General features: G+C 39.8%; 1 protein-coding gene across 7 annotated transcripts in view; it reads right to left on the reverse strand.

Moving 5' to 3' along the window:
* dlgap1b (discs, large (Drosophila) homolog-associated protein 1b) overlaps positions 1–27,382 on the reverse strand; it is a 100,299-nt gene that overhangs the window by 37,549 nt on the left and 35,368 nt on the right. For 4 of the 7 annotated variants that reach the window (XM_023949940.2, XM_023949939.2, XM_023949941.2 and 1 more), the window contains 3 exons: positions 26,431–26,513; positions 2,431–3,537; positions 295–509 (listed from right to left, as the gene is read on the reverse strand). In XM_023949940.2, the coding sequence (XP_023805708.1) occupies positions 295–509; positions 2,431–3,507 (1,292 nt within the window). In that variant the 5' untranslated portion in view covers positions 3,508–3,537; positions 26,431–26,513. Of the gene's footprint in view, positions 1–294; positions 510–665; positions 794–2,430; positions 3,538–11,846; positions 11,967–26,430; positions 26,514–27,382 lie in introns of those variants that run through there. The other 3 variants (XM_078938654.1, XM_078938655.1, XM_078938656.1) reach the window with 2 other exon arrangements.

Below are 27,382 nucleotides of genomic sequence, written 5' to 3' on the forward strand. Positions count from 1 at the left end.
ACCACAAGAAGTGGAACTGAAAAATCTAAAGGACAGATTTTCTTTAGTTTTTTCATTTTGAGAAAAGTGGAGCACAAAGTCTAGTATATTAAATCCACATTCTTAGAGTAGGTTCAGGGCATGAAAAAATCTTCACAGCAATAAATTAATTATTGTCTCTGGATTGATTTTAAATGTGTGATCAAAAAGACCTCTTCATCTACAATTGGGACTAAAATCTTAGTTTAAAAAAGGCATAATGGCCTATAAGCTGAAAAACACTTGAAAAACTGGCTTTTTTTCACACATACTCACTTGAGTGTGGTCATCTCTGTTAGAGATGGCTGTGTGGCCTTCAGGTAGCTGGCGCGCCTCGCCTGGACCTTGGGCGAGGGTTTTGGACTGCAGTCCGAGTCGCCGCTGTCTTCCTCCGCCATGGCCTTGATGTAGCTGCCACTGCGCATCCGCCGACATGGGATCTCGTCATCCTTTCCCAGAGGAGAGAAACCACTCCAATCATCCTGAGGTACCTGTGGAGATAAAGTGAGATTAAGAGGGAATACATCTGAGTTGTTCACATATGATCTAAAAAAACAGGTACATGTAAATTGTTTTGGTGTCCACATAACCTGCTTTTAAAGGTTTACGAGTAACAGCATATTATGCAAAATCTGCCTTTGTCATACCAAAAGCTTGGCAGCCCCAGAGCCCTTCTTTTTTCTGTCCTGTGATGCAAGCTGCATATCAATTGCAGGGAATTAATTTTTTTTTGACAAAATGTTGCATTAACCTGGCTTCTGTCCGCTCTCCTTACTTTTCACACACACCAATGAAGGTAAGGACCAAAAGGAAGCAGGCTATCTCCCAGCTCTAATCTAAAAGAGAGGGAGTCAAAGGCATCAGACACGGGGAGTCGGGGGGGAACAAAAGGGGTTTTGTTAAGCAGAACCACTGCAGTCCCAACGTGAGTGGCTGTTATAGCACCAGCTCTGAGGTGAAAGAAATAAGATACAAAGCTGAAAAAAACAAGCACGGGAATTATTCTCTGGACTGCGTTGTAGCTAGGAAACCACGCTGACCTTAATGTCAGGGGCAACTGTGTTGGAATCTTGGTAATAGAGTTTGCAACGAATCTAAGCAAAGTAAAAAGTTATAAATAAGAACATTAAAATTATCTCTACAGGTCATGCTTTTATTCTGGCTATCTTAATTATCCTAATGAAAGTGCAGAATACTAATAATTTGTGAATATTGCACTAAAAGATTGATTGATTTTGCTGTAATCCCACAAGCAGAGTAAAAATGTTCAGTCTTTCCTTTCAGTTGCAGTAATTATTTAAAGTACATCTTTATTTGATGAGCTTGCTTTGGTTTCAGGATGGATCGCACAGCTGGAACTTGGAAGTTTCCTTCCTGCCAATTCCTTCTTATGCTACCTTTATTTTGTTTCTTTTTCTCATAAATTCAAGTATTTCCATGCTTCTTTTCACGTTGCCTTAGATCTCCCATCTCTCCATTCAGTTTCGCATCTGCAGCTCCCTCGAACCGCGAGGAAACACTCTTATTTTCTCCAAAGCAGAGAAGTTCAGCATGATTGGATGGGCTGATGTGTCTGAGTGCATGTGCCGTTGTGTGAGCATTTCTGATCTCTCAAGTCAGCTTCTTTTCCGCTGCTGTAAAGGGAACCAAAATGTGCACACATTGTTGCTGTTATGATCAGTAGAAACTCCATCAGCAAAGATGGATGATTGAAGCATAAGGATTGTTGTGGAATCTCTTTGAAACAGGATTTGGAGCTGTTCTTCTTCAAGCAAACAAAACAAAATATTACTAAAGAAGACAAAAATATGTATCTATACATACATATATCAAACTTAGCATGATTAGTTAAGACTTGATCTGAAAAAATAAATAAAATCAAGAGTAAAACTGGCACTATAGTGTTTCCAACACTTTAAGACACACTTAAGAGCCTTAATTAGTTTTTTTTAATTGCAGAAAATACACCATATACATCCAATGCTAAATTACTCTTTATCATGCATAGACATGTTTGTACTTCAATGACTAATTGAATCAAATAAATTATTTCGGTAGTCGCTGGTCTTTTCTTTGGGTCCATGGTCAGCTCACTTTTTGCAACGATTTTTCAATAAATTGAGCTTTAAGACAATGCTAACTGCTGGGCACTACATGCATATGACTGTTGGCGGTGACCGGAAGACAGGATAAAAAAAAGGGTAATTCTTTCTCTTGTTTGAATTTGCTGGATATTACAGAACCGTTTGTTTGTCCTGATCTTGCAGATGCTAAGCACATTCTTTTTAGCCTTCAGCAAACAATGAGAGTTATTGTGTAACTGGGACATATGAAAGATGTTTAAAGGCAGAAAAACTGAATCTCTTACTGCTGAGCCATGACATACAGGCAGGAATGGTGAAAGGTTCTTACCTGAAGGAAATGGCACGTGCGTCCTGGCTCAGCTTTCACAAGAGCTTTATCGAGGTTGACTGATGCCTTCTGGTACACCTCTCTTGCTCTGCTCACTGTCAGAGTAGAGGACCACAAGCTCTTTTTAAGCTGAACTTGGCCATCAAGAGGACCCACCAGCGGCAGTCCCCCGCTGGTGCTGCCCGAGCATGTGGAGCACTTCACGTCGTTGTTGCTGCGTGAAGTTTTGAGGGACTGGGAGCTGATGGTGTTGTAGGACTCCATGAAGTATTGTGACTGGGATTTGTCTGGATGACGTCCCATAGTCATGACTCCTGTAGGCATAGTTCCGTTGCCGCCCCCCTGTTGCTGATGGTAGAGACACACCTCCCGGTCCAGCGTGTCGTCTGAGCTCCAGTAGCCCGATATGGCTGTGCGCATCTTTGGCTCTGACTTGGAGCGGTCCTTGCTCTTGCTGCGCTTACTGTGCTTTAGGGTGCCAGAGCACGAGGGGGGCTCATCAGAACTGGACTTGGTACCATTCATCCTCCCGCTCCCCCCTCCACCAGACCCTGAGGGCCCCTCCAGAGAATGGGACTTGGTAAAGAGCTTCTGGACAGAATGAACAAGATGGCGTATTCGACCAGGGCTGTCACTGCGTTGGTGCTCTGAGGCAGTGCGCTTGTACTGCAGTGTGTGGTAACCTTCATGCTGCAGAGGGGCTTGACCCTCAAACTGCTCCAGCAAGTTAGAGGGGATGCGGTTGTTGTTTCCTCCACCTCCCTTACTGTTGCCTGCTGGTCCTGTGTAAGGCACCAGAGCGCCCCACTCCTCCTTCAGTTCATGGTTGGAGCTGTAATGTCTACGAGGGAAGGTGCAGCTGGACAGGTCGGGATAGGTGCCGCACTCCGACTGGAAGAAGTTCCGCTGGTTGTAGCAGGGGTGGTCAGCAGGCTGAGCTTCCCCTTGGTTGAGGAAGTAAGACCGGCGGTCCGAGGGTCCCAAAGTTAAAGAGTCATAAGAGGGGTCACAGGTCACTGCGTGGTGACTGCGGCTGGTGGACAGGCCTTTCATGGTCATTGTAGCTGGTTTAAACATGCAACCAACTACTGCCACAAGAAGTCAACTCTGCGAAGAAACAGCCAAACAGGGAAAAAAAAACAATTCATTAATATCTTTTGATTTCATATTCCTTAAGTGCTCACTGAGCCACTCCATCACTGATGACAAAACTGGATGAAGAAGACTAAACGTCTACTCCCTTTTCAGTCTTTTTATCTTTGTCCTTCAAAACTTCAAAAGGATGGATCTCTAAACATAGAAGTCACATGGCACGTTGCCCCTGACACCCAATCCACCCTCAAGCTTCCTCGAACATCTTAGTATTTGGTCTGGTAGAACTGAACGAAGAAGTGACAGTCGATCAGAGACAGAAACAAACAGAACCAGAATAAAGGGGAGCCGTCATGAGGAGAGCACGTCTATTTTCATCTCAGTTGTGTATTATATTTGTTCAAGGATACTGAAAAATGAAGTTTTGCCGTTAGGAAACAATGAAAGATGAGAGACAAAGGATGGGCTACATCGAAAAGAAAAATAAAACCTCACAGGCCGAATCTCATCCCCATCCATCAGCTCTATACTTTTTTCTCCTCTTCATTTCATAGTCGTTTAAATCTTTGATTTAGTTTGTATAATCTTTTGTTAAAGATCCTGTTAGTATTCGTTAATCCATTGACTGCATATGAGAGCTGGATCGAGTGAGAGTGACGTCAACCAGTGAAAGGGTGTACTTCAAGTCAAGTCAATGCAGTATCTATTTTTTCACGATATGGATGCTGCCATGTTGGAGCCAGACCACATCAGTAGGTAAGTGGGGATCATTGACTTTATGTGAGAACTGACTTGAGTGACCCGTACCCCCAGCGTTTTCAACAGGAAGTACCCACTGGCTCCAAGAAGCCAAAATCCCATAGACTTCCATAAAGAAATTAACATTAATGTTAACTCAGTACTTCTATTGGTCAGAATAATCATTCTTGCTCTGATACTTTTTTTTGGTTATGCTAATCCTATATTTTTTCATGTTTTATCTGTAGTGCAAGTTATTAACTGACCAAGCAGATGCATCAATAAAATTATGCAGTCTCACGTCGAAAATTTATTGACAGATTTTCCTGAGCCCACTTTCAATTGGTAGGGGCAGGGGCTTCCAACAGGCTTACTCCAGACATGCGAAGGTGGTTGCCATAGTTTGAACATTTTTAATCTGTGTACTAACTTAATTTAAGCACCTATATATTACCCAAAACACAAGAAAAATCACATTTTAGCTTTAAAAATCTAGTTTCAAAGACCTGAAAGTATGGTAGTTTTATTATTTTTGAGCCCTTTACTAAAACTGCTACATGCTACATGAAAATTTAGGTTATTAAAAGGAGGAATAGGTCAAAGAAAGCATTGATTTTCAGTATAGTTCCTCAGTGAGAATGCACCAGTATCCTCACAAACACAAACAAACATACAAAAAAAGGTCACTGCCTGATTGTATTTTCTACTCCTAATCTTTACTTATTCTAGAGGGAAACAAATTGGCCAGTAATCCCAGCAGACAATGTCCAGGCTGGGAAAGGCAAGTACAATAAATGGGCATTCCTCAACAGTGTGACATGAAACCGAATGCCTCTATCAGCACCCTTTCAGTGCTTTTCTTACCCATCTGGGGCTGCGGCAGACTTGTTGCTGTACGCACAGTACTTGCAAGGACTGAAAATGAAGTTATTGAGGCAATAACAGCTCATGTGCTCCACTGGTGCACAGCGACAGCAGTATACCCTCACAGAGCGCTTTGCTATTACAATTTGATTTAAAAAAAAATACATCCAGTATTATGGATTTCATTTGTAGAAAGAAAACTGGGATTGCAGGAAGAAATAAGCGAAGAAAGAAAAACATGCTAAATATTTTTACGCAACTTTAGGACAAAGGATAGGATGTCAAATGAATTTGTAAAACCTGTTCATGCATTTAAATAAGTGAGTCACATTTATTATTTTCCTTAACTGTAGACTGGATGCTGGAATAATAAAAAAAATATATATATATTATTCATGCAATTTTTACAGTCAGCACTTAAGCAGAGGATTAAATCACCCAGAGGGGAGAGTTAGGCTACATTAAGATTCATTTTTTTAATTGGAGGAGTAACATGTGATCACACCACACCCCCACCAATAGGAGGACACTGACAAGGATAACTATGAAATAAAGCAAAAACAAACATCTCAAAGGGTCTGCCCACTGTTTCTAGAGCACTTGGATGTGTCAGAGTAAAAGTATTCATCGGGAGTTAAAAAGAGATCCCTTCAGCTGGGCACTGGAGCACAGAATGTGACCTAAATAAGAGGCCTTCGCGGTGATCCCGTTTGTGACACAGCTGTCTGCAGGCTGCATCAAAACTAAGCATGGGTCATCACAAATGCAGATAAACACATACACTCAGAGTGAGCATGATTTAGCACTCTCAATTTTGATTTGGATAATAGCAAAACAAAGTTTTCCACATGTAAGAGATCTGCTGGGTGTTTTCGGTCAGCTGTGGCCTTTATTGACCCATGTGATTCTATGTTATGCTCTACATTCAGCAAGGTTGACTGACCTGCTTATTGCTCTCAACACTTGTCAAATGTATGGTAGCTGATCTAAAACTGAACCGATTTCTTCTAAGAACTGAAAAAAGTCAAACTGAATACAACGTGTTTTTTTTAGGGAAGTTAGCTTGTAATTAAGTTGAGCAAACAAATCCTGTAAAACAATTCCGGCTAATAAGTAATATCAGCTCTGACGAGGAAACCGAAGACACAACTGCGTTTTTTTGTCTGCTCCTGATTCACCACAATTTGAAGAAAAAATACTCAAAAGTGCAAATTTTAGCTTAATTTTCTTTCCATCATCAGAAAAATGCCACAAGATCATATTCAAAATAACCCAAAACGCCATTGGAGCGGGTCTTTTAAAACACTAATTTCCTATGTAGTGATGATGTAATTACACATATTCTCCTCTAGAATCATCAACAGAAAGAACATTTTTTTTGTTAAATCTTTGGGTGCTCAAATACAAACAGAATTATTTAGCTCTGTGAAACACAGAGAAGGCTTGATTATATTGTGGGACTGATTGCAGCCTCCTAAACAGTGTGCCCAGAACCTGTAGGAAGTTACATCAAAATCTAAAGACTATCAAGGTATTCTAGAGTGATGCTGCTTAGTGTTAAAAAATATGTTCTGAGTTGCTGTTTAACACCAATAACATCCCAAAATGTGAATCGCAAAGTCACTCAAAAATGGCAAGTAAAGCATTGGAGAATTTTTAAGTAAAGAATTTTAGAGAAGAGAAGAATTTTAAAGTAAAGCATTGGAGAATTTTTAAGTGAAAAGAGTTTAAACATGGGATCTGATAAAGGCAGTCTTCAAACATGAGACAACTGGAGTCGTTTGCTCAGTAGTGGTTAATTGGTGCAGAGGGGTCATTTACAGAAACAGAAATGCTTTGATTACAGTAATTGCCTCACAATGTTTTGCAATAATTTTCTTAGCCTTTATTCACAAGTTTGTTTTTCAAAATAGTGACTCCGTTGAGGAAGAATTTAACGGCCAAATCTGATTCTCATCTGTTTTTCCGAAAATTTTCATTCATATTTTTGTTACAATCAAGTGATTTATCCATTATTTACAGAGTGTCTACAATGATTTTGTCCACCTGTGTCTTGATATTTGAGGAATCACAAAAAAAGCCTTATGCAGACTGAAGCTTGGCAATTGAGGCACAGAGGTCACATATTTAAGATCTTACTCAGACCATCAGCTTTATGTGTTATGGCACCATTTTTCCACAAAACAGATATACATATCAGTGAGATAGATCAGTGAGACAAATCTTTAAATTCTTTAAGATGTAATATGTTTTTTGTTTACTTGTTTTTAAAAATGTTGGCAACATGTTATTTTTTAAACCAATTCTTGTTGATTTTAAGGCACTAATAATGTATTTCATTGTCAGAATTTGTGAACGCATGACCAGGAAAAATCCACACATCAGGCAACATCGACCTCAAAGGAACAACCTGTTTCTGGTTGAGATGCTTTTAATGATGGCACAAAAAAAAGCTATCCAGAGATAAAACATTTTTGGACAAAAAATCTCAAATAACTTTTCAATTTTAAAAGTTTTTCATCAACTAGTAATCAAACAATGATTCAAACTACACAAATTTGTAATTTTTGGAGTGTACGTATTTATTTTAGTTTATCAAAAAACTAAGATTTTCAGAACTGTCGGTTTTTCCATAAACACTTTCATTCAGATGTTTCTGCTCACTGCATCGTGAATCCACATGGCAGCATGGATGAAGGGGAGGTCTGGTTTGCTAAAAGAAAGCTCCTTTCTTTGTGAATTAGAGCAACTGCCAAGATGTTTCCTGACGAATGCATTACAGATCAAGGTGGACTAAACAAATGAAATCCATTTGAAAAAAAGTTTTTAAAAAATGCACTGCAACATAGATAAATGTTAACAAAATGCCATATAAAATGGCAATTTATTCATAAAAATGAATGTTGTGAATGTGAAATCCCAGATCTTTAAAAGGAGACAGATTAAACTGAGCGGCTCCGACACTTGGCTCTGACTCCTTAACAAAAGGCCGTGACTCCACAGAGATTGCTTTTGTATGACTTAAGGTTGAATCCATCATAGTTATGTAGAGAGAACATTGTCAGCTTAGAGCCTTTCCTTTCATTTTAAAGGTTATATTTACCGATAAAAAAAATGTAGTTTTTTATTCGTAAAAGGCATAAATATAAAAAAATACTGTCTTGAAAAGAAACTTGTGGTAAAAAAATTGCAGGCTGAGCAGCAGCAGGAACAGGAAATGAAGCAGCAATAAACAGTAGATAAAATAAATGAAAATAAACATACAAATGGCAACATATAAAAATGTACATATGAAATAAATATATGTATATAAAAACTAATAGAAAATAACCATAATTGATCCCACCACAGGGAAATTACTTATTTAAATCTAATAAAAATAAAACATATTTAGAAATATATGTATTTATAAACATGGATATAGTCTTTGATAAATTGAATCTTCCAATAAAAAGTTAATTGATTCTGTTTCCTAAAAAAGAATTTCCAAGATAATTCAGCAATATAAATAAAATCCAGGTCACTGTGCTTTTTTAAAACAATCTACTTCCACAAGTTTTAATATTTCAGAGTGTATGAAATTATTATTTTCTTTGTCTCCACCCCCCTCCTCCAAATAGAGCCATCCATAAAGTGCAGCTAAGGAAATTGGACATGGGAGGACAGCATCGCCATGGAAACAAATGGATTTTCTGGTGGAAAGCAGTGTGTTTTCACGCCGGCTATTGATAACTCATATGTTCCAACTGCCCTGGGATCATATGTGTGGAAGGCAACAGAGGTTGTCAGTTCCGACGCTTTGTATCCTTTTATGATTAAGGGGCACGCAGGTAACTCATCAAAGTATCATCCATTCTAAAAAGAATAGAAATTTGGATTACTGACCAAAAAGGCTCTGGCTACCTTTCCTTGAAAATTTGTATGCTGAAAATAAGGACTGTTTCAGTTAGATGAAAATCGTGTTTTTGGTGTTTTTAACATGTTCTTGTGGCATTTTTCTGATAATGGAGGACATATATAAAGACATTTACCATTTAAAATTGCAATTAGCAAGGAGGAGATTGAGGGGCAGGGTTGTTCTTTGCCAGTGGTCCTGCCCACAACTCAGAGGTGAAATTCTCATGAACAACTGATGCTCCAAAGAGACCATGTCCTAGAAACCAACAGTTTTTTTTTTTTTTTTTAAATTTCTTTAAAACTTTGTGTTTCATGTTTCTCACTCCAGTGTTTCCTACATGGTTTCCTCTTGGGGATTCATTGTTCTGGGGCACCACCGGCTTCACCTCTAGGGGGTGCTGTTGCTGCGGTGCCCGTTCTCATTAGACGGGCTGGGGTCCCGCTCTGTGGTTTAATAGCCATACAGTGGGCCCTGAGCTGCTGTGTTGGGCGGGCGCTGTCGCAATGACGCTCGTGGTCTGGCTGGGCCTTGAAATGAATGGATCCCCATTATTCCGTTTCCACACAGCAGTACCAAGCCAGACTTTTTCTTTAAGCTGCAATTCTTCATTTCTGTTCAGGGTTATACTGGGGGAACTGGGTGGGTGGAGGGAGGAATCTGGTGAGGGAGGGGTTCCAATTTTGTATGATTGTCCTGTGTTTTTTGTTTTAACTAATTTTCATATTTTATAGCTATGTTATTTGCTTTTATGTAAAAGCGCTTTGTGTTTTTGGTCAAAATGAAAGGCGCTATACAAATAAATAAAGTTTGAGTTTACAGATACTATTGGAATAAGGTGAAAACATCCAGCCATCTTACTACATACAATAAAGTGAGTTTAGAATAAAGGATTAACATTCCATAATTATTCCATTAATTTTCAATATTTTGACAAACTATAATTAAAAAGAACATTTTCTTAGTATTACCAATATTGAGTGAAAGTAATTGTTTTTGGGCCAAATATGCATTTTATATAAGTCTTCTTAAAGTGGGGCACACTTCATTAAAGCCTTTTTAGCCTGCTATACACATAAATAAACATCAGGTTAAAAAAATAAAATAAAAGAAAAACATCTGCCTATGCCTGGGTATGCACGATTCCATCTGTGCTCACACAGAGAAGTGTCTTCCCTTTCCGTTAGAAGCCACAAAAATCTGCAGCTTCTAATCCTGAAGGCAGCGGAATTAGTTTAGAGCTGTAATGGGGATAAGAGAATCGACCCTTGGAGAGTGTGTGCTTGTGAGCATCTTTGTGTGTGCCACAGATAACACAGCGTGCCCTCATCTATTAAACTGCGGCCTTGACCTGCATTTTGAAAAAGTGGAGAATGCTGCTTATGTCAGCATGAGGCGACGGTTTCCTTTTTTGTCGCATTTGTGCTGCGTATGGATGCTGAACAGAGCTGCTTCACTAGAGCTGCTATTTTCCTTCACGCAGCTGCAAATAAACCAAACAGGGTCAATTAAAACTCCCCAAACAAACCGCAAACCCATGTTCAGCTCCTTCATTGTTTTTCCACACTTCTTGCTCCACTCATTTGGAATGGGATGCAAAGTGCAACACAAGTTGCAAACCCACAGATTCTCATGAGCTGCAATAAAAACCAGGTTATGCGCATGCTCTCTGATAGTACAGTAGGCACAACGGAGTCACTTGCCACTGTCAGGCAGCATTAGCGTCAAGCTGTGGCTGCAGGGAGGGCAAAGTGTCAGGTGATTTCAAGCCACTGACTCCACAGTTAATTACATGCCAGGAAACTGAGCCAACTTTAAATGCAAATGTGTTAATATGCTCTTAGCAAATGTAGTAAATACCCTTTAAATGGGCTGGTGCTGTTAACAGGAATGTGCAGAATGAAAATAGTTTGTTTTCAAATCCAGTATTGATCTTGATTTGAATTCAACTATATTGTAATTTTAGAAGTGCTTTGGTAGAGCTGAATGAAATGATGGTGTGTCATCCCATCCCAACAGTGCAAACAATTCCCTGTGCACACTCTTTAAAAAAAAATAAAATAAATGTTGCTTTACTTGCAAAGTGCCCAATTAAATATAATTAAATGATATATGAAACAAATCCATTTGATCTGATTGCACATGTCCACCTTGAGTCTAAGCCCGTCAGGGCAGAGGTCACAGGCGAGAAGAACTTGGGTAAAAGGATGAGTGGAAGCTTGATGAGTTGCGGCTCCTCTTTGGCGGGGGTGGCATGTCACATCGAGGGCACATGTTGACAGATCTGGGAGTGAGATCCAACTGAACAAGGGAGGGGAAGTCTAACCCGCTGTCTTGTCACATGAGCGCTGGTGAATGCAAATCGACTGCGACACACACGTTCACCAGCCAAGGAGTCGTGAATACACAACAACAAAATGGACTCACACTGGGCACAGCAAACACACACTGAGGCTTGGAGGTGTCAAGATTTCTCTGCTTTTGAGAGGGTCCTAAACCAAGCATGCTGCAGAGAGCAGGTGCCACAGCAGAGCACATCTTCCCTGTGAAGAGAGCATGGAAATACGTATCTTGATGGAGTGCACAAATGTGAAAATTGACAGTGTGTCTGCTGTCACTCTTAAGCAAAGTCAAGCCAGGACAAGTAGCCTAACTTAGACTGCAGAAGTTTGCTGCTCCCACAGGTTGTAACAGTGCTCAGCATTTTACATCGCTTAACGGAGACTTACTTATACAATAAATACTAACACATTAAAATAAAAAAGGAAATAATGGAAATTGACAGTGGACTTCAAGAAGAACTTCCCTTCAACCCTCCCCCACTTACAATTCCCAACAGAACGGTCCCCTCAATAGACTCACACAGGTCCACAGTCTCACAGGACCTGAAGTGGACGTCCCACACAGACTCCATCCAGATGAAGGCCCAGCAGAGGTTGAACTTCTCCTGTCAATGAAGGCCTGAAGTTGTTACAGTACATCCACAAAAAATTGGCAAACCTGTCCATGGCCCTCACGAAATTTTAAGATCATTGATCACCCAGTGAGCCCGTAGAGCGAAAATCCGTATGGACCTTTTTTTACTATGACCATGCTGTGGGCGACAGCTCAAAACAAACTCTTAAACAACAGTGCGCTGCATGCACACCCTGACTGTTAGAAATGAGGAAATAAGACAATGAGAGGGTAGTTTGTGTGAGTAGCCTGTTGATCACCTGTACACCTCACCAATGACTAGAGTGTGACACAAGGGCACTGTACCACAGCATCACCAGTACATCATAAGTGTATGTAAATTACAGTATCCTTACAATACTTCCCAATGCACATACAATACACAACAATGGTACGTTCCATGGAGGTGGGTGCACGAGCCTCAAGGGAACTGCAAGACACACCAGCAATCCCATCATGATGCAGCCTAACCTCTCTACCATCCTCCACTGGGCTGGAGAACCAAAAACCCACAGCATATAAACGGGTCAACCCCCATATGGTTGCATATGACTAAGGCATAAAGAAGTTCAACCTGGCTCATGTCTGCCATGACCACATCCATTATGGTCAGGTTTGGATCTGCAACCAGACAACAAGAACAGACTACAGAGAACCATCAGGTCTGCAGAGAGGTTCCAACCTTCCCTTCATTCAGGACCTGTATCGGTCCAGGGATAGGAAGCGGGCATGTAAAATCTCCACTAACCCTTCACACCCAGTACAGAATCATTCAAGACTCCTCTCGGGCTGGTGTTTCAGAGCTCTGTACACCAAAACCATTCACCACAAAGACAGCGTCTTCCTCTGAGATGTGGCTCCGATGAACTCTTGAACCGCCACTGAGTACAAAAACACACATGGGAACCTTTAATGTGAGTCAAATTCCTCGTATGTGCACTCATACTTGGCCATTAAAGCTAATTCTAATTCTGATTGAAATGAATGTATATGTGTGCTGCTAAATTTCTCTTGATTTTGATTTAATCTTTTAAGCTACAGAACTTTATGAGGCAATTACTTAAACGAATCCCAGTTTATTACTTAAATCATTCGTGCAACCAAGCCCATAATTGAATCAGCATTTTTTTAACCCCCCCCACATGAAGCCAGAACGAGACTTTCCAATTACAAAAAGTTTGCTCCAGTTTGATCAGTCAGAAACTCTCAAGATTTTCTGTTCTTTTTTTTTTATTTTTTATTTTTTGGTTGAAAGACTGAAGAATATTGACGCTTAACCGTGCGACTGTGCGAGATAAAAAAAAAATTCTCTGCAGGTTTTCATATGTAAAGGTCATATTTTTCAAGTGGTTAAACATTTAAAGAACACCTTTTTTTGTGGCTTCCAGGAGAATTAGTTGCACAATTTTTTTATGAGAGATGCTTTTAAATGTGATTATCTTTCACGCTTCCACCAAAATAACAGCCTTTTTGAATGGAGAGTCCTTTCTGCAGACCAGCTGAGAGTTCCAAACAAAGCGCTAAGAGTGTAAAGGTGAGTGTTGAGGGTGCTGCCAAATGAACTGTGACATGTTCCACTCATTAAGTTAGTGAAATTAGCTTCCCATTTTATAATTTGCTTCTGTACACACAGATAACAGCTTCCAATTTACTGGTGTACTGAAAATGACACATTACAATAAGGAAAATTACCTTTTTCCCCTATTAGGATTTATCACGAGAATGACTTAAAAGGAGATAAAGGAATATAATTTCTGCAGGAAACAGATGTAGTCTTTCATTAAACTTTAAAAGAAATGTAAAGAGAGATTTACTTACATTTTCCCTAATGAACTAAGCAGGTGGTTGTAGACTCAATTATTACATTTCCACTCTTTTTCAGTTAAAATTACTAAGTAGGTTAAAAATGTTTTAGAACAGCATTTTGATCATCCATTCAGTTGTGCTAAATGGAAAATGTAATTAAATTGTAAACTGAAATTAAATTAATTCAGCAGATAAACTCAGTCCTACTGCTGAAAGCTATAATACAATAGTAGTGGGGATTGTCTGCTTGGTGGCTAAGGACCCTCCACTGTTAGTTGGGTTTTGGGGCCCTTGCTGTGGATATGTGGATGGTTCCTCTGTGGTATTGATGGTCCTTGGTGTGGAAAGATCCACAAAATAATATTTGCTCATAGCAAATAGAAGTCAGATTTTATGTTTTGTAGTTTTTTTTTTTACTCATTGTGTGGGTTTGAGTGTTTTTTATGTCTTCGTCTTTTTGATATTTTTTGTGTGGCTGCCTGTTTTTTAATTTATTTGATAGAAGTTTGCTTTTTATTTATCTATTTTGGAATGCACTTTCTGCTAAATAAAGTTTGATTTGAATTATCTCATCTGCACCCATTGACTGTACATGAGAACTGGACTGAGTGAGTGTCACGTCACGAAAAAAAAAAAAATTGCTTACTTCTGGTTCAGTCGCCATTTTTACTCAACATGAATGCTGTCATGTTGGAGCCAGACGTTTTCAGTAAGCACAAATTGGTTTTAGTTGGTCAATGTAATTTTTTTCAAGTGCAATCACTCTCGCTAACCCACAGCCAGGCCACACAAAATCTGTTAATCGAACAAAGTGGGGGGCAGCAGGCTCCAGTTATTTTTTTTTTAGGCAATTTATTTGTCAGTTTATAACTTAAATAACATCTACTATAGAAAAAAAGAAGATATTAAAAACAGGTAAAGGAGCATAATAGTTATTCTGACAAATTTACTGACTAAGTAATAGCTGTGTATTTCTCACTAGGAATTTTGGCTTTTTGGAGCCAGCTAGGACTTCCTGTTTGGAACAGAAGGGGAGGGGTCACTCAGCCCAGTTCTTATATACAGTCAATGACTGCAATTGCTTATGCCTTTTTTGAGGTAAACTTTATTTAATATAAAAAAAAACAACAACAAAGGGGCTACTTTTTTAAACAAACACAACATTATAGTAGATTATTTTCAGTTTGGGCTGCTGGGTTTAGTTAATCTGTGAGGAGAACAGCCACCACCTTCCACAAATTTGTCATTCATCCCGTTTCTTATTCCAGTTCCCAACTTCTGGTGGTATGCTGTGTTCATCTGCTAGTGTCAGCCCTGTGGCTCACCTCCCACTGGCTAAGATTTACCTCATCTGATGGTCCCTAATTACGCACCCAGTTGCACCCTAATCTCTGTAAACATGCACTAGAGAAAACAGCTTGGTGCTGGAAACCATCAGTTTGGCTTCAATGGCACAACGTCAAGATTTTAGTATTTGGAAAGAAAATAACGTCAAATTAAAAAAGTGGCAGCACAGCAGGACGACTCATTTATCCACCCATTTACGCAGAAGCTGCAAACAAGCAAATCTTTTGCTGCCTCTTTAAGCGCCTCTGCCATATACAATTCGTTGGCTTTGAATGTTTTTGTGAAAAACATTACTTGTCTTCAAATACCCTTCAGTGATGACTCAAACAACGATATGTTTTCAAGTGTTAAGCCGTGCTTGCTGTAAATCCAGCTTACTGGCAGAGGCCCCTGGCCTCAGGGGTCATCGCTGACTTGCATACAAAATCACACATTTTCTATTTCATGACAAGTCACCCTCTTCTATATAAACACATTTATTCTAGGACAAATTTAAAATACATTATATAAAGTCGTGTTTTCTATTAGGAGTTTAATTATTTTAGCTTATAAACGTGTTATTGAAGGACTTTGCTTGATGTTACAATTTAGAAATCCCTTTCATTCAAAATAATTTATTCAGAACTTTTGTTTTTAAATTTTACCTTGTGGTGGTTGAACCTCAAACCACCATGTAGGTGTTAGTATTTCTTTATTTTTCTTTAAAATAAAACATTCATTTTTACTTTGTTTAATTAAAATAAATTAACAATGGGCACACGCATTTGATTAATTTGTTTTAAGTGAGAAAAAGTAGTTTATTCACTTTTATTTGTTTTCTGAGTTTTCATCCCAGGTGATCCCATCCATAGTAATCAGATTGGGAAATTCCACTGGGGAACTGCAGGGGTTACCAACTCTCCTCATGGACTTTATTTTTGTTTATTTAAAAGGAAATGATTTAGTCCACTTTTTGTTGAAGACTATTTTTGTATTATATGAATTTTGTGTGGTTTATGCTTTCCTGTTTTGTAATTAGATTAATTGGTTGGAATGTTTGATTAGTTAGTTTTCCCCTCCTTCATGTGTCCAGTAGGTTTCTCCCTGTCTATGAAGCTTCCCCAGTGTGTCAGTGCAGGGGAGGAGTCTGATCAGGCCTGTTCAGTTTAGTCCCACTTGTTTTGTTTCATTTAATTACTTTTTTCAGTTGGGCCCAAATTACTTTAGTTTTGCAACTATTCTGTTTTGTACTTTTTTATCCTCTTTTACAAAAAAAAAAACACAGGAAAAAAAAAAATATTAAAAGTTCTTGCAAGAAACTCCATCTTTGTCCATTGACTAATTGGGAACCTTCACATTCCTAAAGTATTTCCTTTTAGTTAAATTTTGATTAATCTCCTTAATCGCATAACATTTTAGTATTTTTAGAGAAGTAAAAATATTCATTGACTGCATTTTCATGCATCAAACATGTAGAAATTTTTAGATTGAAGTTCAAGCCAAAGAAATGACCACCATCTTTCAAGCTGTGCATTATGGATCTACGGATCCATGGATTTTTTTTTTGCTGTTGTGTCACAATTCGCTAAAAAAAACACTAAAATTGGAAGTAAAGCCATGGGAATTGTTTGATTGCTTTTCACATCAGCCTCGACAACAAAGGTTTAAGCAACCACTTCCAATTAAAAATGGCTACGTTCACACTGCAGGGCTTAATGCTCAATTTCGATTTTTAAAAGAAATTCGATTTTTTTGCAACGGCGTTCACATTTCCAATGAAATGGGAACTCTTGAGATCTCCTGTGTGACCGTGAAATGATCCAGAAGTGACCCACATGCGCAGAAGAGTACTCAACAGTAAACGACGTCACTCGTAGTTTGCGGAAGTAGCTAACGTTAACAATGGATGTCAATGGATGGGTGGCGGGCTTGGTCGCCCGGGCGGCGGTTGTTTCCTGCCGGTTCCCGTGTGGCGTTGGGGGGATTCCGGCTGCCGCTGCTGCTGCGGTGGGGGTCTTGGGGTGGGGATGGCTGGGCACTCTCCCTCCTTCTTTCCACATTCCACCATCCATTTTAGAAGAACATAAACACTCACCTGAGCACAGGTGTTAGCTCACCTTTGCACTAACACAGGGGTCGGGAACCTTTTTGACCAAGAGAGCCATAAACGCCACATATTTTTAAATGTAATTTTGAAAGAGCCATACAATAATGTAGCGTCCCTTTCCCACACTGAGGCACGGAGACTTAACCTCTTTTAAGGTTCTTTGTTCTGGTTACTGCAGACCCCTGACAAACGCCGTACAATTAATTCAGCAACTCCTTATTCTCGCCCGCCGAGACGAGACGAGAGCGCTTCTCTCAACTTTTTATTCCCCTGCTCCCGCTCCAGTCCTCCCATTTCCCTTATTCGCCCCATAGCTGAACCCCATTGGTCCAAACTCCCTAACAACAGGCTGAGCGACAGAACAAAGGGCCAATCAGATCACTGCTTGATCGATGCGTTCCATGAACTCCAGAACTTTTAACGAGGCCCAACAGCCAAGTTAAACTCAGTCCGCGACAATATTTTTAAAACTAAAAATACAAATGAATGTGTGCATTTGATGTAATTTTAACACTTTTAAAGTACAATAAGTCATCGTTATGCTGTTGCTAATAAATGATTCGTGGTAGTTTTGCTGATGGTCTTGTCCGGTTGATACGTGATGAGTTTCTGCTTCATGCAGGCGTTGAGACTTTAAACGTGATCGTAGGTCTGAATGTTCTGTAGATGTGAGACAGACTGCTCACATGCAGACCTGGAGCCAAACACACACTCACGCTGCAGTGAGTGATGGGCAGCGGGGTTTACGTTTTTGCCATCCCTGCGCGATTCACCTGCTGCCCCCCCCCCCCCCCTTCTCCCTCACACATCCCGTCCCCGCAACTGCGCGCTCTTTCTCAGAGACGGGAGCGCGCCGTTTTAGGCACGGCAATTCACAGGTTTCCGGGTGGTACAAACTCTGTGAAATAATAGATAATAGTAAACTGATAGTTTTTTCTCCAAGCAACGCTACTACTGCGCGCCTCTGGCATCGCATCGCGCCCGAGAACTTGAAGGACTGGTCTAATGAAAAAAAAAGTATAATTAAAGATTTGTCTGCGAGCCACATGTGACCATCAAAAGAGCCATATATGGCTCGCGAGCCATAGGTTCCCGACCCCTGCACTAACAGTTTGCATGACTGAATGACTGAAATATTTCACACTAGTTGGTTTTAAGGCATAAGTATGCGTGTGAACACTATCTGTTTTGTATACATGTCGACAGGTGGACATTTTTTGCAGCTAGCAGGTGTGTTTATAACATTTGAGTGTGTGTGTGGACAGGCTCCGCCCTTATTGTACTACATTTGAACCTTACTATAATGATTAACGACCAGTTAACTTGTTGCTTTATGCTGCTTCATGGTCTTATCCCCCTTCCCCTCCTATTATCACCCCCTACCCCCCCTCTCTCTAGCGTCCCTCTCTCTTCTTCCCCTCTTTCCTTTTCCGTCCGGTCCAACACCAAAGATTTTCAGACATGATTGAAATTAATAAAGTTTGGCCTCAATTACAAAAGGGGTTTATCCAGACATACCTTTGGTTTGTCTGAAGATTAATAACCCCTCTTGTTAAAGTAAAATCTGTCCAACACAAGAGGCCCTCAGCTCTCATCTGTCTGCCCAGCTGTTGGACAGGACAAGTTAAAAAAAAACAAAAAAACAATGGATGTCAACAACAGTGTTGTCAAAAGCGGAGCTTTTTTTGCATCATTAAATTTATTTTCACAAAGGAGCCAGCACAACAACAATCTTCTCATTTTAAGAAGGCATCGGAGCCGGGATCGTCTGTACCCACTGTTGTGGAATGGGGATGTGAATGTGCTGGGGCCGCGTGAGTGTGCGTAAGAGGAGAGAGCATGTGCAGCGCAGGAGGGAGTGAGAGGGGGCAGCGGAAGTGTGTTGGGGCCGCGCGTTCATGTTGTGTGTTACGGAGGAAGGAGAACGATAATAAAAGAAGGCTAGCATATCAATGGCGTACGGTTCAGAGACATGTGACCTGGCCGTTCAGACAGAGGTCGCATTTCAAAAGATCGGATACGTATCGGATTAAGGATCACATTGCCAAGTGGCCTGGGTCACATTTGAAAAGATCTGATCTGTCGTTCAGACTGTCATGAAAAGATCATATACAGGTCGCATAGCGGCAAAAAAAAAAAAAATTGGAAATGGGTCATTTCAGCCTGCAGTGTGAACGTAGCCTAAATGTGCGTTTCTGGTTTCTATGTTTAAAACTCATGTTCCCAGGTTTCTATAACGAGTGTCTATGACTTTTTAAACCAAGTCAAACATTGACCTATCAGGGACCTGGATATAGTGACGTATGGATGACGTCCCTTTTCATTCCCGGAAGTGCTAAACATTTAAAAATTTATCATGAAGAAGAAATTAATAATTACGATTTGTGCCCGGCGGAATTATTTATCTGAATAAAGCTGAGAAAGAAAAAGTTTGGAACAAGATTAGCAAAATTTTAACTGCTTCAGCATTTTGCACCAAGCCTCATCCAACTGTTGGTGGTGGACATGCGCTAATCAACAGTAGAAAAAGAAAGTGTTCACACTGCTTGTCCAGTGTGAACACCATATGCTGTAAACACGTTCAGGATTGCATGTTTAGCGTGTTACTGAATGCGTGTCTAATGAATGTAGCATAAGAGGTGCTAGAAAGGTAAACTCAGCCAAACTTTAAAACTTTTATTCGTGAGTGTAAGTTGTAAAAATACATGCTGTGTTTTCCTGCACCACTTCTATACTGAACTACAATTGAACACATTAGGATGGCGGCATTATTTTATCTGCCGCTTGCTTGGTTCCCCTTGATTAATTATGTAATTATTTTATCTGGGCTTTCAGAATTTTTGGCATTTTTTTTTAACATTTTTCCGTTTAATGAATGATAAGCATTTCTATTTCAAGAGATTAACAGAAAAAAGTTCCCTCCAAAATCCACCCCTTATGCTCTGTATAAATGTTGTGGTTTTGTGGGTAACTGGAACATCTGCTCTCTCCTGCTCTCATCCATCAGTACCCCCATCTTACACTCTTCTCCACATTCCTTTTCTTATTCTCCATGATGAGTGAGCAGAGACAGCAGTTTATGCATTTTATGAACTCTTAGAAGAGCATTGTACTGATCCCAAAAACCCAACAGTTACTTGTCCATTCAGTGAACAATGCATAAAGTCTCTAATTTTTACTTTATTTCCGTGAAATTCTTACAGATAACATTTACCAGCAGACAAAGTGTGACGACTTCAGCGATTCGCTTTCCAAAAGAAGTACAACCAAAGGCCCAGCTGATGCAGAGTGAAGATGTTCAGTTTCCACCTACAAGTCATAATCCTCTTTCAGAGATGCTTTGCTTTTTATTAATGTGTCAGCATCTCAGAATATGAGTGAGATGTTTCACTCGAAATCCTGGAGCTTTAAATTCATATTTCTAGGGCTCAGTCTTACTAGAGCTGGACTGAAGGGTCCTGCCATGGGGTGAGTTAATGTGGATTATGACTACATGATTGAATTCAAAAGATTACATAAAGTCCCCACTTCAGTGTCTATTAATACTCAATCACATTTCCTCAAGATATGGACATTTGAAATAGTTGACTCTATATAACACATGTGTCAAGGTAAAGGCCTGCGGGCTGCATCCAGCCAGCGAGATCATTTTATATTATTGTTATTAATGGATCGGCGAAATGTAGCACTGGTTACAAATCAACTACAGACCCCATAATGCAGCGCTTCAGCTGCCTGGCAAAATAAAACGTTGGCATCATATTCACTACAGATCCCATAACGCAGTGCTTCACCTGCCCTGGTGAACAATAGCCCTCACAATGCAGAAGAGAAAGAGTTGATTCTGAAAACAGAGCCTTTGAAAACCAATTGGAGGCAGAATATATGTTTACTGGCATTACTGATAAACCTGTGTGTCTCATTTGTGGAGTGAATGTGGTTTACGGCGCTATGAGACAAATATCAAAACACCCCTTTGCTGAGAATCTGAGCATACTGAGTTTGCACTGCGCTTTGGTCACTTTGAAGAATAACCCGTTTCGTAACCCGTTCGTGAACTGCACCTGTGCAGATTCAGGTGGAACTGGTTAACTGCAGTGTTTTGGCACACTGAAGGCAAAGTACAACACTATAGGGCTGCACAGTTTATTCTCTCCATTCCTGCAGAAATGCTTCAGCTCCATCTACATGCGGCTTCAACCTTCTGCATGTTTGGTAGCACATTTCTGTGTGTGAAGCTCTTCTCAGTGATGAGGACAAACAAAACAGCAGATAGGAGTCGTCTCGTTGATGATCACCTGGGGCCTCATTTATAAACGTTGCGTACGCACAAAAGAAGGCGTACGCCACTCTCTACGCAATAGTTGAGATTTATAAAAAGCAAACTTGACGGGAAAATGTGCGGTCCTTCACGCAAGCTCTGACCCAGGCGTACGCACAAAAACGGATGAAATGAGAAACGGCGACGCCGTCGGCAGATGGAAGAAACACGTGAAAGTGAAAATGACAATACTGCCTCTCAGAAATAACATGAAGACTTCACAAAGCAAGTCTTACAATTAACAGCCTACACGATCACCCGTTTGATCGATCAGCAGTGAAACAAATAAAAAAAATCAAACAAAAATTCAAATGAACACTTATTTGCAAAAAGAAAAGTGAATATGTTCTGCAATATTGGCATGTTGTGCAATTCATCCTCATAAATAATATGGTTAACAGAACAAAATAATGTACAAAACTGATATTCTCGTTAATGTGTCCGTCTGGCGGAGCAAATATATGTGCAATCAGACAGACAGATGGATAGATAGAGAGAGATGCATTAATTGTCCACTAGGGAAAGTTGTTTACATAGTAAAACATGTCTTCATAAGCTACAGAATTATGGTATTCATGCATATGCCTTTAGTTTGTTTTATTTTTGATAAAACAATGTATGGCGTATGTCTCAACCATTCAGAAAGCAACAAGAAATTACATTTGCGCTGAACAATTTCCCATTTCCACGTCGATTATTCCCGACATCTATAGCTTGTCAGATGTAATTAAATGGAGGGAAAGAAAATGCCCCATCACAATGCGTAATGACGCACAATGGCTGATCTTGCGCTCTTAGAAGATGTGGCAAATGGAAGAATTCGGAGTGAACGCATCTTTAGACAGCAAGAAGACGTGCTGGCAAACGAGGACGACTGGCTTATGAGCCGGTTCCGACTTCCTCGAGCCGTCCTGTTGGACCTCTGCGGGCTTTTGGGGGTGTGTCACCCGGTGCATCTGGCGCGTCGGTGTCCCCCTGCGCCTCAGTCACCACTCCACTAAGGGATTCCCCAATTCTTGCCGCTTGTCTCTCATCAAGAGGGGTCAGCTCCGGTGTCCCCCCCCCCCCCCCCCCCCCTCGTGGCAGACACACTCTGGCGCTGCAGCGCCAGACGTTTTTTTGCCTCGACTTTGATGTCCGACCATTTCTTTTTTATTTAACCACGGTCCGAGGTTGTGAGGCTACAGCATAACGGCGTCTGCCACTCACGTGGCTTTTTGGCATCAGTAATGCCCACACTGCGCCTTCCAAACAACACTTTTCTCCTCTTTTACACCTCGCCAACGATAAATTCTACTTCACATTGAGTGAAGATACGTTTTTTTTAATTTCCTCTCGGTGTGTGCCATGGTTTCGCAATCAATGAATATTCATTTGTGGGTGTTTCATGGACTATTTATGGGCAACTATGGGTGTGTCATGAGGCCGCAAAAGCTGCGCTGCATTTAGAATTGGTTGTGATTTATTAAGGGAAAGATGCGTAGGATGTGCGTGCGCACGGTTTTATAAATCCGAATATTTCTGTGCGTACGCACATCCTATGTTTCATCCGTACGCCACTTCTGACGCAAATCCTACGCAAAGTTTTATAAATGAGGCACCGGGGTTGGGCACCGGAGCTGACCCCTCTTGATGAGAGACAAGCGGCAAGAATTGGGGAATCCCTTAGTGGAGTGGTGACTGAGGCGCAGGGGGACGCCGACGCGCCAGATGCACAGGGTGACACACCCCCAAAAGCCCGCAGAGGTCCAACAGGACGGCTCGAGGAAGTCGGAACCGGCTCATAAGCCAGTTGTCCTCGTTTGCCAGCACGTCTTCTTGCTGTCTAAAGATGCGTTCACTCCAAATTCTTCCATTTGCCACATCTTCTAAGAGCGCTAGATCAGCCATTGTGCGTCATTACGCATTGTGATGGAGCATTTTATTTCCATCCATTTAATTACATCTGACAAGCTATAGATGTCGGGAATAATCGACGTGGAAATGGGAAATTGTTCAGCGCAAATGTAATTTCTTGTTGCTTTCTGAATGGTTGAGACATACGCCATACATGGTTTTATCAAAAATAAAACAAACTAAAGGCATATGCATGAATACCATAATTCCATAGCTTATGAAGACATGTTTTAATATGAAAACAACTTTCCCCAGTGGACAATTAATGCATCTCTATCTATCCATCTGTCTGTCTGATTGCACATATATTTGCTCCGCCAGACGGACACACTGACGAGAATATCAGTTTTGTACATGATTTCGTTCTGTTAACTATATTATTTATGAGGATGAAATGCACAACATGCCAATATTGCAGAACATATTTCACTTTTCTTTTTGCAAATATGTGTTCATTTGAATTTCTGTTGTAATTTTCGTTTGATTTTTTTTATTTGTTTCACTGCTGATCGATCAAACGGGTGTTCGTGTAGCTGTTAATTGTAAGACTTGCTTTGTGAAGTCTTCATGTTATTTATGAGAGGCAGTATTGTCATTTCCACTTTCACGTGTTTCTTCCAATCTGCCGACGGTGTCGCCGTTTCTCATTTCACCCGTTTTTGTGCGTACGCCTGGGTCTATGGAGTCCTATACTGTTCAAAATTAAATAAATAAATATTTGATTAAATAAATAAATGTGACCTCATGCAAATACACAACCAACCAATAAATCTCTCATAAATATATAAAAAGACCATGAAATGGTGAAAAACCCTCACACTGATTTTAAATTAGCCATTATATTATTCAATATATTTCATTTTGCTTTAAAAACCTGTTCATTATTTTAAAACAGCATTTTAAAATATTCATTTTTAATCATGTGGAATATTATTATAATTCTACGTCTTTTTTCAGAACCTTGGATTTCAAAATCAATATTTTCCAAAGTAGCTTTGTTTTTATTTCATGTTACTGTTTTTCACAATGGCGTATTTAGATTTATTGGTTGATTGTGTATTTGCATGAGGTCACATTTATTTATTTAATCAAATATTTATTTATTTAATTATGAACAGTATAGGACTCCATATGGGTCAGAGCTTGCGTGAAGGACCGCACATTTTGTGTAGAGAGTGACGTACGCCTTCTTTTGTGCGTACGCAACGTTTATAAATGAGGCCCCTGGTTGCTTATCTGGTTGTAAGAAATCTACAAATTCACACCATCAATGATGCTTCAACTATTAATAATATTTCTGTGACAGACAATCACATTTGTGGGTATATTAAGTTACGTAATGTAAGCATTGTGTCTTTTATACGCTTTGAGGTAAAAGGTGATGTGTTGCAGTGGTCTTAATCAAATTAATCTCTATTTATAGCACATTGCACCACAAAGTGTTGTTAACCAAAAATAAAACCTCAAAATAGACCTCAATCTGTCCAACCAGTCTCTGTGCCATGTCTCCTGTACAGAATGCATTAAGTTTTCCTAATCTACGTAAATCTTCCATCGCAAGCAGGTCTTGAACTTTCATTCTACAAAACCGGAATATTTTCTATGAAGGTTTGATCTGAGAAAAGTGAAAAAATATTCATGTCTGTCATAAAAAAGTGTATAAAGTGTGCAGGCCTGGGATTGCCCAAATCCAGGCCTCGTACTGGTTTCTGGAAACCCTGCCTTATCTGCTGCTGATAACCTTGAACAGGTGTGTTTAACTAATAAGGAGCTTCAATGGCAGGTTGGTTGGAAAGCATGTAGGACACTGACCCTCGACGCCTGGAATTGGGCATTGGAGTATGTTAACAGCCCCAAAACACCTACAGGCATCCTTCATGGATTTGTTCTGTTTTTTGTTTTTTAGAGCATAACCCACATTAACAAGGGAACACTGTCAATGAACTTTGCACAAAACTACAGTATGTAGAACTTTTATACACACTAAATAACAAATGCCATACATATACATTAAACAAATATTTAAAAAAATAGTAATAATTTAAAAAAAACAATAATAATCCCCCTCAAGCTCCCACCCCTTTAAAGGTAAACATGGAGGTCTATGTTGTTGAGCTTTGGAGGAGTCATTTTTCAGTTTCTTCACAGTTAGTCTAAAACCTATTTTGGTTTGGTTTGGCTAATTAGGAGCACTAAACGAACATTATCTGTAACTGTTATTTCAATTCACTCATTATCATGAGTACACATTTATGACTTATACACAAAACTATATCAAATGTTCTTTTTTGAAAAACTATTCTGGCACACTTTTATGCAAAATGGCTGAAGAGGTAAGTATTTTATTCTATGAAAATTATGTAAAATATTTTTCATAGCACCATTTATTTTGGTTTTCTACCCATTTTTTTCCTTTTACCTATAATTTCTGTTTTGGCCTTTGTCTGCAATTTTTAAGTATAATTTTCAAGGCCAGCTTCTGTTCTGCCACCAGTGAAAGTTTTTGTGTAAACATCCACATTTAAATATATGCTTACTGTTGTTCTTTTGTTTTATGTTGCACACTGGCACCAGAGCAAATTCCATTTCTGTGAAACTTCACTGAATATGGCAATAAACACTTCTTGAATCTTGAACAAAAGCTCTTCTTTTTCGTGTCTCATTTACATCTCTTAAACCTTTTTTCTTTCAGTTCGCCTCAGTTCTCCCAGTCGCTTCTGCGTCACTCTGTCTGTTTTCCACAACCCGTCAGTCCTGACCGATGCGTCTCCACCAACAATGCTCTTTAAGGTTATATCTGCTGCAATGAAGGTTGCATTCAAAAGGTCAGAGGTGAATTATGGATGAGCTGACTTAAAGTTGATGCAATTCATGTCAGAGTATATCTTTGCACATGTTGTGCCTCAGCATGCAGAACCAGGGATCGCTGACCTGGTGAAGTTGCTTATACCTGCAAACAATGTAATGATCCGGTAGAAATGTATTCTAAGAATTACTCACCGGCTTTATTGTTTCATCTTCGCCATCTTTTCTGCACTTTGCTCAATGCCATACTTTGTGTCCGTGCGCGAACATTTCTCCACCTTAGATAGAAAAAATATGGAATCAGTTGTTTATCCAAGGTGCGCATTCAAACACTCCTTTGGTGCTGCTGCGGCTGCTTTGGTTCATGTGTGCACAGGCTTCCCACTGCACTGTGCTATGTTATTGGAGAAATGCTGGACTATAATGCAAACATTGAACTTTTTCTTCTTTTCAGGCGACCCAAGGATAGACTTTCTTTCCTGACTGAACTGACAAGATTAAAATAAATTAAAATATTTTTGCATAATAAGCTGAGTTTTTTTGTTTGGCTGTACAATCAATAGCAACACTGTTGGTTGAGATCCTACACCCCGTCTGGTAGGAGACTCCAAACAACAAAGGGGCGGGGGGGTAGAATTTATTTTAAGCATGTTTACACTTACTTAAATCTACCATGTCAAGTCCTTGAGGTGTTTTGAACTTTTGTGTCTCTGCATAAAGAATTTCTAAAAGTGTGATATCACCTTTACTGTTTTGTTCTTATGGTTTCACACAAACTTTTCTTTTCCATTTGGTCTTTTCATCTCTCATTTGCATCTTTTTACCGTTTTGTTAATATTGATTTTACATCAGCAGCCCTTTCTTCAAGACTTTAACTTTAAGATGCACCTTACAAAAATTGAAACAGCCAATTCATAGTTATGCTTTTTGATAAATAGATTCCATGAATCTATTTATCTATTCATGCTGTTATTCCATGAAGGTTATGTGAAGAAGGTGGCAGATAGTTCACACTTGAAGGCACAGAGCAGATGGTGGTCCGTCCGAGTCCCACCAGGTGGAACTGGACAGGAACAGGTTGCACACACACATATTTGAAAACAGGTCAGAGGGAGGTCAACAATACTTTTGGGGAGATTCAGCATCA

The sequence above is a fragment of the Oryzias latipes genome, chromosome 20 (genome assembly GCF_053564925.1).
Source record: "Oryzias latipes strain Hd-rR chromosome 20, Olatipes_Hd-rR_3.1".
Taxonomy (NCBI): Eukaryota; Metazoa; Chordata; class Actinopteri; order Beloniformes; family Adrianichthyidae; genus Oryzias; species Oryzias latipes.